Source organism: Populus trichocarpa, chromosome 2 (genome assembly GCF_000002775.5).
Source record: "Populus trichocarpa isolate Nisqually-1 chromosome 2, P.trichocarpa_v4.1, whole genome shotgun sequence".
Lineage (NCBI taxonomy): Eukaryota > Viridiplantae > Streptophyta > Magnoliopsida > Malpighiales > Salicaceae > Populus > Populus trichocarpa.
Genome location: NC_037286.2, coordinates 12,016,222 through 12,033,760, shown reverse-complemented (window position 1 = coordinate 12,033,760; position 17,539 = coordinate 12,016,222). Strand labels below are relative to the sequence as shown.

Sequence of the window (17,539 nt, the reverse complement as noted above, 5' to 3'; positions counted from 1 at the left end):
AGGAGCCCAATTGAGAAAAGATTTGTAAGCCGGGGACAAATATGAAGTTACCCAGTAGAAAACTATTAGATTTTATGATTATGGTAATTGCATTCCCAGACTATCGTTAACAATCCAATTAAAGTATATATTCCCCAAAAAAAAAATCAATCAAAGAAGATGATTAAGCATGACAAGGCAGTAGGGCATGCAAATTAACATCTTTGGTCTTCAAAAGCAGATTCAATGCTGTGCTTTGCCAGTTAGTCATCACTCATCGGCATAATCCTCCACATGACAGCAGTGAAAGCAACCGCCCATCTTGGGGTCCCATGCCGCACATGCTCGCCAGCCAGCAGGCATCCGGTGGCCTTTTGTTAGCACCACGATTAACGATCATAATCTAAAAGAGATTGAAACGGTAACATGCCACTTGGAAAACCCCATATTATTAATCTCACGACATACCAAATCTACGAGGAGAAATATTACATGGGTAATTCTATAGTTGTTGTCAGCACTTTGCAGCAACAGAGTGAATTTTGGACCCAGGGCAGGGCGTCGAAGAAACGTGTTTCCAAAACTTTTGAAAATTTTTATTTTTATTAAAATTTAATATAGTTTGTATATTTTGGATCGTTTTGATGTGCTGATTTCAAAAATAATTTTTAAAAAATAAAAAAACATCATTAATATATATTTTGACATAAAAAATTATTTAAAAAATACTCGTAATCACATTGACAAACACGCTCGAAAGTATAATGTGCAAGCGTACGGCAATATATTCAAAAGTATCCCATCAAGATAGGTTTTTTTTTGGGTCTCTGACAGTAGAGGTGTTGGCAATAAAACCATGACACTTGTCATATTTTATTTCCAATCAATGTCTTCAGGCTTCTGCTTTAAACTGGGCCCCGCTTCCTCGGACAATCATTTCGCCCGTTTTGTATTTATCCGCTCTACGTCGTCGTATCAGATGCCGACATCACTCCTTGTTATGCGCCTCTCTTTACCTGTTTTACCTGTCGCCCAAAAGCAATTTTTCCACGCTTCCTACGCGAATGTTTCTTTATGCCTGCTTTACACACCCACCGCTGGATCGAGAAAACCACCTCTCTTGTGTTCTAATCAACGGTTCATAAATCAACAGTAAAATAACTGGCAGTGATGCGACACACGTTGTTTGCAGCTATAAAGGACACGATAAAATATTATAGACGTTGCCAAATAGAGATTTTTTCGAGCTAGCTGTATAGTTGAAGAGAAGCTGAAGAGGAAGAGATGGCAGAGCAGGAGGTGAAGAAGGTAGAGGCTGTAACGCCCGTGGCTCCAGCTCCAGTGGAAACTAAAAGTGATGTGGCCGATGGGAAAGTTACGGCTCCACCACCTCCAGTGGCTGCAGAGAAACAGAAGGCAGCTACTGCTGCTGAGGAATCAAAAGCTCTTGCTGTTGTTGAAAGTAAGTTCTTTGTCCCTGACTCTTTATTTATTTTTCAGGAGAATAATGAGAAACCAAATTAAACTCATGTTCATTTTCTCTTGAAATGATGGATGAGATTAGGAGTTTTTAGTGAGGTTGGAATGGAAATGGCTGAATTTGGTAGTTTTTAATTTTATTGATTTTGTGTTTAGAAGTTGGTATAATTAATATGATATTGACTTGAAAACTTCATTTTCAGAAATAAATCGATCAATTTCCGATTCTGATGTTTCTTTCTTCCTATGGCTATGTCTGGATAACGCTACATAGAGTCTTCTTTTTTTTTTCCTCTTTGTTTTGGAATCTTATCTTCTCCTTCTGTGCCTCTCTGTCTTGGCTTTTGTTTTTTAAGAACAAAAAATTGTAAGTAAAATTTCTAAATAGACGTGGCTAGCTTAACTTTTAGATTGAAATAGTTTTTAGTTTTTTAAAATTAATTACGGGATCTATACAAGTTGCAGGGCAAATAATTTTTACTTGATATATGTATTAGAAAATAATATTAATATTTTGAAAATAATATAAATATTCTGGAACTTAATTAATAGCTTAAATTTTTAAATTGAAAGAATTATTTAACAGGTTTTTTAAGGGATTAAATTTCTTACAACCTTTTTTTTTTCCTTTCTGATTTAATGTATCAAAGACAGGACTCGCCAACGGGATTGAAGCTCATGGATGCTTTTGAGCTTGAGTCCCACCTTTTGTTAACTAGTCCATCGTTAATCTCAAAAGAAAGAAAAGGAAAAGGAAAACTCTCATGATTGAATTGATAATTTAAAAGGAGAATCCTCTTTTAGAGAGAGCTAATCCTCGGTTATCCAAAGCAATCCTAGCTAATATGATTTTCGTGTCAAATTCGTATCTTGATTTTGAAGACTTGATAAATGCAATACAACCTGTATGTACTGGATACTTTATTGGATAAACATATTTCTTTTGGTGGCATGTACCTGTAATTCAAAGACTTTTAGGCTGTTTGTTCTCTCTATCTCATGAAATTAGCTGTTGTTCACAACCTTGCAAGTTGCTTGCTCAATTATTTTACATTTTGTGAGGATAAGTCCCTACTAAGCACAGTGGCATTACAATAGTTAACTTTATTTGGAGAAAAATGGTATCTCGAATAAAAATTTAGCTGGAATACAGTCCCTACTTGGTAGATTTGCCCGTATCTTGGTATATAATGACACCCAAAAAGGAACTAATTGGGTTTGATATACTATTATCCATAAATGGTTTTATGCTTTTATATGGCTTGATAAAGGCATACATGAAGTAGCATAGATCATGCAATTCCAGGCTCTTGAATAGGAACTCCACTCTCCCATGTGAAATTAGCTGTTGTTCACAACCTTGCAAGTTGCTTGCTCAATTATTTTACATTTTGTGAGGATAAGTCCCTACTAAGCACAGTGGCATTACAATAGTTAACTTTATTTGGAGAAAAATGGTATCTCGAATAAAAATTTAGCTGGAATACAGTCCCTACTTGGTAGATTTGCCCGTATCTTGGTATATAATGACACCCAAAAAGGAACTAATTGGGTTTGATATACTATTATCCATAAATGGTTTTATGCTTTTATATGGCTTGATAAAGGCATACATGAAGTAGCATAGATCATGCAATTCCAGGCTCTTGAATAGGAACTCCACTCTCCCATGTGAAAATTGCAAATAGCTTAGACGAAAGTTGTTGCCTGTTGTGACCCTTTTGGGTATGACTTTCCTCATTAATCTTTTTACTGTTGTCTTTTGGCAGAATAAATTTCTTATTAAATAATAATTAACTCAAAAGTGATGGTGCCTCGGCTGTAAAACAAGCTATTTTATGATGAATAATGAATGGGATCAATATAAGTGGTATTGAGCACTTCCTCTATACCAATTAAGGTGTTAAGAATACATTTCATGACTTAATGTATCCCAGGGTTGATCACGAGGTCTAAACCCTGTTGCTTTGTCAAAAATTTCTTTTTTTCCTTGTAATTTGATTAGTGTACATTGCTTGTTCGAACTAAAATAGGGTGTTGGTGACTGAAAATTAAAAACAAAATTCTTTCTATATGAATCACATCCTCAACAACCTAATTTTACCATCCATGCAAATCTTTAGCTGCTTCTAATTATTTTCTGTTTTTGGCAGAGACAGAACCTGCTCCGAAGAAGGTTTCAGGCGGATCAATTGACAGAGGTACTTGTAGTTGCCAAGACTCCTTCTTAGTCCTATTCCCATCTTCCATGACATGGTAGTCACTAAGAGTAATGGAGCATTAGGATGTTCTTTGGAAAATGAATGAGTTTATTTCTGGCTGAATTCTCTTGTACTGGCTGAGGGATTCTGTCCAGTTTTAGTCCATTGTCATCTTTTGGGAATTTCTTACGGGCAGTTTTGAGGTTGTTTATTGTATATATATATCCCAACTTCTTGAGAAGAACACAATTAAGAAATTCATTTTGCATAGGGAGCGTAGGTTTAATGTTCGCCAAGCAATGACCTGACGTTTGATGTTTTGTTTTTCAGATGTAGCTCTTGCTGACCTTGAAAAAGAAAAGAGACTTTCCTTTATCAAGGCATGGGAAGACAGCGAGAAAACTAAAGCCGAGAACAAGTAAGGTTTTCTCGTCCCTCTCACTCTTTGCTTTGAGTTTACAGAATACTTTGCTTGCTTTGTGCGTGCAAGTGGGGTTTACTGTAATGCTTTATTTAATCTCATTAAGAAAACCTCTCGAAAAACATTTAGACCTCAATTCCTTTTTCAGTACGGCTTTTAAAACACACATCATATATGTGTGTGTGTGTGTGTGTGTGTACAAGTAGAGCAAGGATCAGTCCTCTATTTGACCTAAAAATACTGAAAGTTGAAGAATTGGAACTGATTTTGTGCATTAAACAATTGACCATGTCTTTTTTCTGGTGCGGCAAATTTTGAGGGGTGCTGTTTAACTTTTTCTCTGTTTTCTAAATGATTTAGAAGAAGTTGATTGCTGACAAATTGCACGTGCTATAACTGATTAACAGGTCTCAGAAAAATTTCTCTGCTGTTGCTGCCTGGGAGAACAGCAAAAAGGCAGCTCTGGAAGCCAAACTGAGAAAGATGGAGGTAACTGAACTCTTGTCATCTTGGTTCTTTGTTAATTTCTGAAATTCTTTTGATGCTATGGTGCATAGTTTTCCAAGTGATTGACAATCCCTCGCCCCACCCAGTTAAAACATCCTTGTAACAATCTCAGGATGATTGAGGCTTTAAAATTAAGAAATTGACGGGTTACTATCCTGCCATTTATATGTGGTTCTTTTAGCATTTTGGAATCCACGTTAACAAAATAAGTGGCTGACAGGAAAAACTGGAGAAGCAAAAGGCAGAATATGCAGAGAAAATGAAAAACAAGATTGCTTTAATTCACAAAGAAGCTGAGGAAAAGAAGGCAATTGTTGAAGCCAAACGCGGGGAAGAGGTCTTAAAGGCAGGGGAGACGGCTGCAAAATACCGTGCTACTGGGCAAACCCCAAAGAAGCTCCTTGGTTGCTTCTGAAGTCGCAACTTTAGGAGCCTAGCATGGAAGCGGAAAGTTGAATCATCATTCTTCCTCTGCATATAGTGTTTTTTAACTCCTTGTTTTTCTTGCTTGCTTGCTTCTTCTTTTTTTCCCACATGGTTTCATGTCTTCTTTCATTAAACATCGGAAAATTTAAATATTCAGTGTGTTTATGTATAGGAATACAATATTTGATCTGTGAGAAACAAGTTTAACATGTTTGTGAAGTTGGCTTCTCTTGGCATACTAGTGAGGTTGCCTTGTCGAGCACATCCTTTTCATATTTTTCGGTATCTTCTGAAAGCTAATGACTGATGAGAAGTCACAGTGAGAATTTTTCCTTATATTTGGTGACAGTAAGCCATTATTGATTGCCAAGATGATTTCAGAAACATTATACCACCACAACTAGGTCTATACAAAATCGAAAGGCTGTGTTTTGGTCCTTCAGTAGTATCCTTCCCTTTCGGAACATAACTACTAATCTACCATATTGCAATGGCAGGGTAAAGGGCTATAGCATCAACTGCTGATTCCTACACGGTACAGTTTCCACGTAAATAAATATTATCGAGTCCAAAATCACATTAACATAATCATGCCAAGATACACAGTACAGTTTCCACGTAAATAAATATTATCGAGTCCAAAATCACATTAACATAATCATGCCAATATCTTCACAAAACAGAGTCATAACCTGGTGCAGCTTGGTGCAGATTGATTTCTAATGGATAGTAGAAACAATTATCCTGGCAAAATATGATTTTAGCATCGCATATATAGCATAGTTGCGAAACTAAACCTGGAAGTTTAGGTCGTAAAGTATATATGTATCTTCGATATATAATCAGCAAGGTACCGAGTAAATAAAACTAGGAAAGGAAATTCTAACATCACCATCTGTAACTGTAACTGTAGGCTGAAAAACTACCCACAATTGCCGCTGGCTTGGTTCTTAACTTTCTTTGCTCTCAAACTAGCTTCAGAAATTGTAGTGCCAAAAAAGAGCATATGAACATCCTGGCAAAAGAAGATTCATTATACACAGCAACATTTTCGTGCATGCTTCATAGAGGGCATATCATGGAGGGTCCAGTCAACATCGCAGATGAAGTGGCATAGCTGTCAATATTTTTATCTAAGAAGCTCATGTCATTGTTAATGGGGAAATCCAGCAGAAGTTGTAATGTGGAGTCTGTTAAATCCTCCAATTCAGCTGAACTTGAATCAGACCCAGCCAGCACATCTTCTGCATAGGATTTGGGGCTTTTCCACTCCATATCTTCATTTTGATTGCTTGCTGTGGCGGGGGACCGTGATAAGTTGGGGATAATATCTGCAGTGATAGCTGAAATTGATCCACATTTTGTCGACGAAGATGCCTGAGAAACAGGACTTTGGCATGCAGTTTTATTGTCTCCCATGTTGATCCTTCGAAAGGATTCTCCAACTTCAGAGTTCCATATGCGCAGAAAGTGATCACAATCAATTTTTTCCACCATCGGTGGAAGGAAGAGTGAGGATTCCCTTGAAAGGCGTTGCTCGGCTTCCAGCCGAGCACTCTCCCACTGCGCCATATGGCGAGTAGCTGGGGATGCAGGTCCTTTATTGACTGGTCCACGGGATGAAAAGGGCTCATGAGTTTGGGGATCAAGTCCCAAGCAAAGAAGGCGCTTTTTCAGGTGTGTATTCCACAAGTTCTTGATCTCGTTATCTGTTCTCCCTGGTAGTTGAGAAGCAATGGCCGCCCACCTGAATGTCATTGATGCAACACTTGCAAGAGTTAATTACAAAGTGCACAAGGGTCTATACCGCATATAAGCAACCAAACTCACTAAGAAGAAAGAAGAGTTCCAGGATTCAATTATCCCATTTGCATGAACAGAAACATAAATTCACCCTAGCTTGTATATATACGCAAACATCTATATGGGGAACAGTCAGCTGAAAAAAGGTAGCAAGAGTTCAAAGAATGTAGCTGAAAGGATTATGAAATCACCACACTGCCTTTTCTGTGGTACTCTAGTTTTATTTATACTGGAGTTGTAGAGTTATAGATATAGCAAAACACATTCAAATCTAGCTATCTATGGTTATCTCCTATAATCAAGGAGTTGTTGCAAACATAATCTGAATAGGATTTTGTTGGTCCTTCTATAACAGAACATGTCTACAATCTAAAGATCAGTTGGAACGTAGCAAACCCGTAGTTTTCCCAAAGCCACCCGTTCTCTAACAACGTGATAATATAGATCAATGTGTTTAGAACGTTTAAGTGTTACAGAATTGACAACAAGAAAAATAGAACTTTTATTATCACAAAACAGGACAGGAGGCAAGGATGGAGATACTCTGAGGTCTTGAGGAAGATTAATTAGCTACTTGACTTCAGCTGCAGTAAGAGTCGTTGCTCGATATTCAGATTCACAACTACCATTGGTTGCTTTTTAGAACTCTAGGACACGAGATTATCACTAAAATAAATTGCATAACCAGAAATAGATCTTCTCGTGTCAGGGAAACCATCCCAATCAGCATCTAAATAAGCAAGAAGAGCTTGAGAAGAAGATGCAGTGAGAGATAAACCAAACCAAAAAGTCCCTTTAATGTAGCGAAGGATTCGTTTTACAGCCTGAAAGTGAGCAACGGATGGCTTGTGCATAAATTGACAAACAGCAGTGATGGCATGAGCAATGCCCGGTCTGGTGATCGTCAGGTATTGAAGAACTCCAACAAGAAACCGATATAACGATGGACCATCAAAGCCAAAACCAGTGCTAAAGAGATGTTGAGCAACTACCATGGGACTGCCTACTAGTTTACAGTCCAATAATTGTGCACACAGCAAAATTTCGTATGCATATTTAACATTACGAAAAAGACCAGTAAAATGTAGATGTGCTTCCAAGCCTAAAAAATAGCTTAGGAATCCCATGTCTTTGGTAGCCTAATAAAGCCATCAAGAAGAATCGAATTGTTGCTAGTCACAATAATATTATCAGCATATAATAATAAATAAATTAAATTATCATCCTTCAAAAAAACGAACAATGATGAATCAAAATGACTAAAAGAAAATCCAACATCCATGAGAAATGAGATAAAACAAGGAAACCAAGCTTGAGGAGCTTGTTTTAGCCCATAAAGTGTTTTATGGAATCTACACACATATGTGGGATGTTAGGAATCAATATAACCAGATAACCGGGTGGTTGTTCTATGTATACTTCATCCTATAGAAAACAATTAAGGAATACATTCTTGACATCAAGTTGACGTAGAGGCCAATGATTTGGAATTGCCAAAGATAAAACGACTCAAATATGGATGCCTTGACAATAGGGCTAAAAATATTAGTAAAATCTAGACCCGGTAGTTGAGTGTACTCTTATACGATAAGTTAGGCCTTAAGACGATCCATAAAGCCCTTTGATAAATACTTAACTCGAGAAACTCATTTAGAACCCACAACATTTTTATGAGTTGGTCGAGGTACCAGATCTCATGTTTGATTTTGTTGAAGGGCCTGAATTTCATCATCCATCGTAGTTGTCCAACCTAGGTGTTTAGTGGCTGATTTGAAACCTTTAGGATCACGCATGGTAAGCAGATAGTGAAAAGGGCTAGAATCTAGAATAGTGCAAACATGAGTTTGGTGTTTTGGTTTAAAAAAGCCAACATGAGCTTAAGTTTGCACAGGTTAGATACCTAGGAAATTAGAGCTACAAGAGATGGATCCAATGATGATAAAGCCATGTAAGTTGATTATGATGAGGATCTAAAGTCTTGTTCATGTGCCAAAGATGGATTTGTAATTGAATCCTGCAAAATAGATGGTGGCACAAAACTTGTACATGTATTAGTTAAACAAGAGCGACACGGTAGTAATAAAGAATTGTGTTGCTGTGAGGAATGGACCTCAGAGTCTGTGGTGATGATTAGAATTGGCTCAAGAAATGCATTAACAAAGAAACTAAATAGAGATCTAGAGTAGGCAAGTTCTGAAAAAGGATATTTATGTTCATAAAAAATAACATGTCTAAAAGTAAAGACTTGATTAGTTAAACGATCAAGGTAATGAAAACCATGATGAGACATGTTGTAGCCAAACAAAACACATGAACAACTACAAAGATTCAATTTGTGAGGAGCGTAATCTCATAAGTAGGGAAAAACTAAACATCCAAATGGATGAAAATTAGAGTAAGATGGTGGTTTAACATATAATATCTCAAATGAAGACATGTTATAAAGTGTAAGAGCTGGCAACCAATTAATTATGAAATTGGCAGTGTTAAAAGCATCAACCTGGAATTTTAGAGGGACATGAGAATAAAAAAATATAACAAGTCCAGTTTTAGTTATATGTCTATGTTTGCGCTTTATGTGACAATTTTATGATGGAGTATATGGACAAGACATTCGATGATGAATTCCAGATTGAATTAAATGGTCTTGGAATTTGTAAACTGTAAATTTAGTTCCTCTATCACTTTGAAATTTCTTGATTTTAATCAAAAATTGGTTCTCCATAAAATGAGTAAAAATGCTAAAAGAAATCTGATTTGAGTTTCAAATGATAGAGCCACATAAATCTTGAATAATCATCAACAAATATTATATAACATTTAAAACTAAGATTTGAAGAGATTGTATATAGACCCCCACATATCACAATGAATAAGTTCTAATATAGATGAAGCACATTTATCATTAAGTTGAAAGGAAAGACAATGACTTTTAGCAAGCTAACAACTGGAACGCACAGTAGGATTGGGAAGCTATGAAGTCACACATAATTGACGATATTTTTTTTTTTTAAATAATGAAATTAGATACATGACCTAAACAAGCATGTCAAACATCAAAATAAGCTCATGGACAATGAGTAGAAGTAATAGAAATTAGAGAGTGATTGATGCGGATCCATGAACAAAAAGAATTAAAGCAATAAAGAAAGAAGCTAAGAATTAAAAGTAGAGAAAGGTAAAAGCTAAGAAGAAAAGAGCGTCCAGGAAGGGAAAAGTCTGTCATTTTTATTTAATTATCAAAAATTGTCTCACAAATTGAAAAAAAAAAACATAAACAGCATTACCCTAAAACATTCATCTATTGGACTCAGACCATCAATTAAACCTGTCTAACATAAATAAGTCAAATAAATAAAATAAAACAATGAAATAGGACCAAACAGGCTTAGTCTCCCAACCAAATAGTGACAGGTTGGGTCATCCTATGTCGTCTCGATCTATATACTCGTGTAATCTGCGGTGTGGGTTTAGTGTCCCCACCAACTCTCACAGTGTTAAAGAAACTCAACCTCATCGAGTGTAGCTCTAGATGACTTTGAGAGTACTCTAAAAAATTTGGATCAATCTACCGCAAAGTATCTCTAGTGATCCAAATGCAATATGAATTAGGTCGGCCCACCCAATGAACTAGAAATCGTTGAACCTCGCCATCCTATTATAGACAACTTATTCATCCAGAATAGCATCAGTATTATCCTTTTGTGCTGAGATCAAGGTAAGAGGGGTAGAGGTTTCAATAGGATCATCAAGAGGGGAGTCGGGTGGCATCTCAAAGGGATCATTTAGAATAGGATGTGGTTTCTAGTATGCAACTAGATCCTTAATGTTAAATGTAGACCTAATGCCAAGATCAAGTGGTAAATCAAGAACATAAGTATTTGGATCAACCCGTTGTAGCACTTTAAATAGCCTCACACTATATGCATGCAATTTTCGATTAATTCCTGAAATAAATTGCTTGGGTCTAATCCATATCATAACAGTCTCCTATATTAAATTTATTATATCGTCTTTGTAAATCAACTTAAAGTTTATATGGCGCATTACTTGTTTGAATCTGTTTAGTGATCTTAACATGCAAATCTTTAACTCTACGTGCAAAAGATTCAATTGACTCCGACACCCTAGCATGAAGAGATATGTGAAGAAGGTCTAACGGTTTCATAGGCTTGTAACCATGTACAACTTCAAAGGGACCCATATCTATTGACCTATTGATAAAGCTATTATAGGCAAATTAGGTCGTAGGAAAAACCAAATCTCAATTTCTATTATGATCACTCATTAAACATCTCAAAAGGTTGCCTCAATTTCTATTAACTACCTAGTTTGACCATTAATCACTAGAAAACTTCAACTTATTTCCCACCATATACCAAAGGATTTTCCAGAAATAACTCATAAATCTAACATCCCTATCTGAGACTATGGTTTGGGGAAGACCATACAACTTGATAATAATCTTGTCAAAATAAAGTTTCGCAACTTTGAAAGCATATGTGGTCTTAATACAAAGGATAAAATGGGTCATCTTAAAGAAGCAGTTGACAACCACAAAAATATAATCATGCTTCTTTGCAGTACGTGGAAGCCCAAACATAAAATCCATACTTACATCTTGCCAAAGGCAAATAGGAACAACCAACGGGGTGTAGAGCCTAGTGTTCTGTTTTCTTAGCTAGTTGACAAGTTTGACATTGACCTACCAACTTAGCTACATCTCTTTTCAAACTAGACCAAAAAAACTAACGTTTCACCTCTTCAATGGTTTTATTTCTTTCATAGTGTTCTGAAAGACCTCCAACATAAATCTCTCATATAAAAAATTTAAGCACTGATGTTTTCGGGATACAAAGCTTATTATCCCGAAACAAATACCCTTTGTAGAGGTGATAACCATCTACAAAACAGTTATTCTCATTTGAGTCTCTAAATTGTAGGCAAGATTCATACTCCTCTTTAAATCTCTCAAATCTAGTATTTTCAACACTCATTACGGATAGCATCGTTACCCGGTGACTCAAGGCATTTACTGCTTTATTATCCATTCCATATTAATGTTTCAAAACAAATGAATAGGCTTACAAATACTCAACACAAAGACCATGCATATGGTTGAGCTTCTTTTGGGAGTTAAGATGGTGGAGGGCCTCATGGTCGGAGTAAAGAACAAACTCCTGTGGTAGAAAATAATGGCACCAATAGCGCAGGTCCTGAACCATCGCATAAAATTCTTTATCATAGGTTAAGTATTTTTGTTTGGCCTTGTTAAGTTTCTCACTAAAATAGACTACAGGGTGACGCTCCTAACTAAGTACTTCACCTATACCAATTCTTGAGGCATTACATTCTACTTCAAACATCTTAGTAAAGTCGGGGAGCTGTATTACTGGGGCCTCCATCATCTTCTTCTTAACCTCCTCAAATGCCTTATTAGCTCATTTACTTCATTGAAACTCGCCCTATTTCAAACAATCTACAATAGGCGATGTGAAGGTGCTAAATTCCTTGATAAAACGATGATAGAAAGTCACAAGCCCAAAAAACTACGAACCTAGTGAATATTCTTAGGCTCAGGCCAATCTATTATGGCTTGTACTTTTTAGGGATCAGTAGAGACTTCCTTATATGACATTATAAACCCTAAGAAAACTACTTGATCTGCAAAGAAAGAACATTTGTTGACATTGACAAACAAACTTTCCTTTCTTAGAGTGTTATAGACTCGAATAAGATGATTTAAAGGCTTTTCCTTGGTTTTGCTATAAATAAGGATATTATCAAAATACACCATTAAAAAATTTTTCATAAATGGCTTAAACACTTGTGTCATTACTCTCATAAAAATACCTGGTACATCGAAAAAGCTAAAATACATGACTAGTCACTCATATAATTTATTATTAGTTCTAAACGTAGTTTTCTATTCATATCCCTAACGGATCTTAATTTGATTATATCTATTCTTCAGGTCAATCTTAGAGTTTGAGAAAACTTGAGCTGTGTCATTATATGTAGCATGTCATCCAATTGAAAAATAAAAAAATAATACTTCATCAAAATCCTAATGATAACTCAATTATCTACACACATTCTTCATGATACATTTGTCAAGGTGATCAACAAGTCTGCCCATTACAGCCCCTGATCACAGGTAGCTTTGAATTCTCTAGCAAGTTCTTCAACACTACGCGAGTTCTTCTTCATGTGTTACAAGTCACCTTTTAGACGTAGCTCATGAGATTTGGAACGATGATTGAAAATGGTCTCCAACATAGACTGAACTTCATGATAGGAATGTAATCCAACCTCAACAGATATGGCTTCCTCGGTTAAGGAAAACAGTAAAAGGCTTAGCACAAATTGGTCCAGTTATAGCCACTTAACAAGTTCTGGATTTTTTGAACCAGAAGCATCAATTGCAGAAGGCATAACAACAAAACCATCAACATATCCAAAGAGATGTTGGGTCTACAATAGTGGTAATATTTGACTGCGTCAAAGGAGATAGCTAGAAAAGAAGATAATTTAATGATTAGGTGATGAAGGACAGGGAGGAAAATGATGTGTTAGAGGCTACAGGATTAAATGATGTGTTAGATGGCATAATTAGGGAATTGTTATAAACATAATCTGAAGAGGATTCTGTTGATCCTTATATATATAATAGATTCTAGTATAACTCTATTCGTAGCTCACCTATATTTAGAGAATTGGTTAGCCAAGAAGTGCTTCACTGCACACACTATATTCAGTCACAATCCTAATGCTTTATTAGAAGAAAACAATTAATCTAAGCCACTTTTGTCCATTAAATTAATTATGAATTACTTGAGCATTATATATATTTTCATATAGTTAGAAACTACCTGTTTCCAAGAATGCCATGAAGCTGAATGACAAGCTTCTCCTCCTCGAGAGTAAAGGGACCCCGTTTTATATCAGGCCTGAGGTAGTTCGTCCATCTAAGCCTGCAACTCTTTCCACAGCGAAGAAGACCTGCAAAACAAAGAAAAGAGTTACAAGGGATCAGAGTCCATTTAAGATGAATGCGGTTTTTGGGAAAATTATAAATGAAATCTTTTAAAATATTTAAGAAATATTTTATTATTATTTTTTATATATATCTAATAAGTTACTCAAAGATTATTTTTTTTTAAGTGAAGGTAATCTTTATTTTATAAAATATAATTAACAAATATACATTATATATTCTTCAAGATTTTTATTAAATGAGAGTTTTGTACCATTGTCCAAGTTACCTGAGATTAAGCAGATCTTGCATGGAACTTATTATTTTTGCAGATATGATCGATCAAGCAGGAAATTCAAGTACAGAAAGTTAAGTTTTCAAGAAAGAAAATTTCTAAAAGGTCAGTATCCTCTCGGAAGAGGGCAGATTCCTATCAACACAACAGAAAACATCCCTATAGCAGACAAGTTAATTTCGTACAAGTAAGGAGTTGATAATTACGAAGATCAAGACAAGAAAGATATCAATAAATTAATTGTAGTTTTGAGTGTTAAATAGTCATGTGAAGTAATCAATTACCACCTGGTTGTGAACATCCAGATAAACATTGCCCAGTAAACAGCGACAACATCAATTCATCAGGAAGGAATGCAATACTGTGAAGTAGCTTGTAGAATTTAACCACTTGAATATTCAAAGCATTTTACAATACCATAATAGTTCTACTATCCAAGTCCAACAAATATTCTATTTGACCCTACAAGTGCAACACATTATCAGCACTTTTGAAGCTGGTGAACACACACACACACACGTGTGTGTGTGTGTGTGTGTACAACTCCATGAAAGCTAAAAACTAAGATCAATGCAACTTCAGCTTCCTAGATCAAAAGAAAGCAGTAGCTAGAGTTTAACTATATGAAATACCTGCGAGCTTAGGGAGAGAGCGCCAGCTGCCATGTCCATTCTTCTTGATGTAAGTAACAAGAAGGTCATCTTCTTCAGGTGTCCATGGCCCTTTCTTCAAACCCTTCTTGTCACAACAAGGTGTCCTCCCCATCTTCTTGACCGAATCCTTCACTTTTTATTACAGCAACAATGTTCCAACAAATGCTAGGTACTCACTCTTAATTTACCATGAATGTAAAAAAACAAAAGCAATAGCCTGTAAAGTCCACACACGCATACAAAGACATGCTTTTTCAAAGAGAAAAGCTTTGTACTAGAGAGAGAGAGAGGCTATAAATTAAATGCTTGAGTGATCTTATCTAGGGAAATCGAAAGTGATAATTTACCGCGGGTTGTGCAAGAAAGGATTATCAGCAAGTTTCAAGCCGGCAATGCAATAAATACATGTATATTATAAGTGTGAGTATTTATGCATGACAATTACAGGTATATTGTCCCATTTGAGAGAGGCCCTGTATCATCATTGAACCAAAAACTTGTCCTAAGAACTATGAGGGAATTGAAGAGAGTTAATTAATATGGGGTTTCTTTTCTGTTTTTGACGTACATTTTTTATTGAACAGAACAGGCAAGTGAGAGGGGCATACAGTGAAGGTGAAAGCGAAAGCATTAATGGTGAATTCTTGACAGCGAGAAAATTTATGGGGAAAGAGAGAAATAATGGCGCTCACGATGACCTACACTGTACGGACAGACCATGATATGTTAACCCGCTCATCCCCTCTAATTACTTTCTTGAAAACTGTAAATTGTAGTATTATATGTTGGAGTTTTTTTTCTTTTAAGATTCAAGAATGAACCGAGAAGGATTCTAAACATATATAGCAAAGCAGAAGCAATTTCAATTAAAATAAATTAATCATTCAATTGAAATATTATACTGGCAGCTAGATTGTTGACTAGGATAGACCCGTTTTATTTAATGTGTGATAAATTCGTATGGATATGTATTATGTGGACTACTTTTTGTGATAAAGAAACACAATAAATCTTATAAAAAATGAAAATATCATAAATGAGGAGCATATAAAAATATAAAATAATAAATCTTCTCACAGAGTTAACTCATCAGGATTGCTTCTCGATCACAAGAGTCAACGTAATATAAGAATTTAACAACCGGACACGATGCTACTGCACCGAAATATGGAAGAACATGCAAGAAAAGAAAACTCACCTCCCTTTTTTTTTCTTTTTTTTTTCTTTTTTTTTTGTTCTTACTATTTGGAAAGGCTAGCTAGCAGAGACTACTAGGTTTGTGGGTTTCAGTTTTTTTCTTTTGCCTCTTACACAAAATTTAAGAGTTATCTGATAGCCTGGCATTTAAGTAGGGGCATGTGGGGCCCTTGATTATCACTCGTTTATGACCTTCCCATAAAGATCCTTTCAGAAAAAAGGAAGAAGAAAAGGATCATAAATGATGAATGCTTGATGGCTTATTTGTCTGTTTGTTGGAAAGGATGGCGAGCAGCCCATTTAAAAGATGTCAAAAATGGGGGCTGTGGCATGTCCTTTGAACTGCAATAAATACAGTCAGCAACAAGTCAAAAGGTCTCGCGGTTTGAGGTCCATGGCTCCCTGGTTTTTGACTGACAGCTGCTGCAGTGCTTCTTCCGCAAATTAGAATTTTCATACGCCTTCACACGCATGAATTCTGTGGCCTTGTATGTGTTTACAGACTGAACAGTAGAGGGTTTAGATAACCTAAAGATTTTGGTATCGCTTCTCTCATTAAGATACGTCTTTTCAGGATAAAATCTATTGTGAGTCTATGAACTCAAAATTTAAGGTCGGCGTCTATGGAAGATCTCCGCCAAGCCTCTCGACTAGACGACTATAATGATGCCAGTATTCCACATTAGCAGGAGTCAAGGCAAAATATCTTACTCTTAACGTATGTTCTTGTGCTTCGTTGTTCTTACTGTGGATGCTGCATCATTACAAGCTTCAAACCAAGTTCAAATGTCGTTTTGAACTGTTCTTCATTTTATTCTCTCCTTTCACGTCAAATCAAGTGATCGTAAAATCTGATGGGACACAACAAACTGTCAGAGACTCCAAAGACTTGATTACCATAAACTATATGAACATGGGTCTATGCTCCATTGGTTTAAAGAAATTCTTTTACAGTGCCCAACAAATCACAGAAGAAACTAGCTACGGGCCATGCTATACCGAGGACTACACTCGAATTTCTTCTCTCTTTTTTTCATCCAAGAAAAATGTTCAAATAATGAAAAAACAAATTATATGGTTAATGGATGAATACTAAAATCTCCAAACTCGTCTCTTTATTTATATTTAATAAAACCAAACAAATATTATGAAATTAGTATTTCATATCTATATTTAATTCATTCATTCATTTAATTAAAAAATAAAACATCCTTATAAAATAAATTTAAAAAAAGAATGAGAAATAAAAAAAACTCTAGATAACCCGAGTTATATTCAAAATCAATGAAAAATCCTATAGAAAACAAATAAAAAAATTAACAGGACCCAATTTCTAATTAAATAAATACTAAAGGGTGAAACTAAGAAAATATGAGCTTAAAGAAAGGGAAAAAAACCAAGCAAACTCGGATGAATCTTCTAAACTCGAGTTAATCTCCTGAACCCGCAACCTATGAAATCCTAGACTCATGTTCAATTAAGAAGCTAAATTTTCAACCAATTTAATATTAAAAGATAAAATCAGAAAAAAAAAATATTAATTTAAAACATCCAACAAAGTTTTTTATCAAATAGGAAAACAATTGAAGGATAGTGAAATCG

General features: G+C 35.6%; 2 protein-coding genes across 2 annotated transcripts; one reads left to right on the top strand and one right to left on the bottom strand.

Annotated features, from left to right (window-relative positions):
* Positions 1–1,026: 1,026 nt before the first annotated feature.
* LOC7494067 (remorin) lies at positions 1,027–5,232 on the top strand. Its single transcript, XM_002302540.4, has 5 exons — positions 1,027–1,441; positions 3,612–3,659; positions 3,990–4,077; positions 4,488–4,569; positions 4,808–5,232. The coding sequence occupies exons 1-5, from the start codon at positions 1,264–1,266 to the stop codon at positions 5,000–5,002; spliced, it is 591 nt and encodes a 196-aa protein (XP_002302576.1). The 5' UTR covers positions 1,027–1,263; the 3' UTR covers positions 5,003–5,232.
* Positions 5,233–5,758: 526 nt separating this feature from the next.
* On the bottom strand, positions 5,759–15,915 carry LOC18096353 (transcription factor MYB17). Its single transcript, XM_006386536.3, has 3 exons — positions 14,720–15,915; positions 13,689–13,818; positions 5,759–6,760 (listed from the first exon to the last, which is right to left on the bottom strand). Exons 1-3 carry the CDS (start codon positions 14,850–14,852, stop codon positions 6,076–6,078), a joined length of 948 nt encoding a protein of 315 aa, XP_006386598.2. The 5' UTR covers positions 14,853–15,915; the 3' UTR covers positions 5,759–6,075.
* Between the last annotated feature and the right edge of the window lie 1,624 nt (positions 15,916–17,539).

Coding starts and splice junctions, on each gene's coding strand:
- LOC18096353 (XM_006386536.3), bottom strand. CDS start 14,852: ATGGGGAGGACACCTTGTTGTGACAAGAAGGGTTTGAAGAAAGGGCCA. Junction 13,819..14,719: donor CTCTCTCCCTAAGCTCGCAG/GTATTTCATATA, acceptor TTTGTTTTGCAG/GTCTTCTTCGCTGTGGAAAG. Junction 6,761..13,688: donor CATGGCATTCTTGGAAACAG/GTAGTTTCTAAC, acceptor AATGACATTCAG/GTGGGCGGCCATTGCTTCTC.
- LOC7494067 (XM_002302540.4), top strand. CDS start 1,264: ATGGCAGAGCAGGAGGTGAAGAAGGTAGAGGCTGTAACGCCCGTGGCT. Junction 4,078..4,487: donor AAAACTAAAGCCGAGAACAA/GTAAGGTTTTCT, acceptor ACTGATTAACAG/GTCTCAGAAAAATTTCTCTG. Junction 4,570..4,807: donor CCAAACTGAGAAAGATGGAG/GTAACTGAACTC, acceptor AGTGGCTGACAG/GAAAAACTGGAGAAGCAAAA.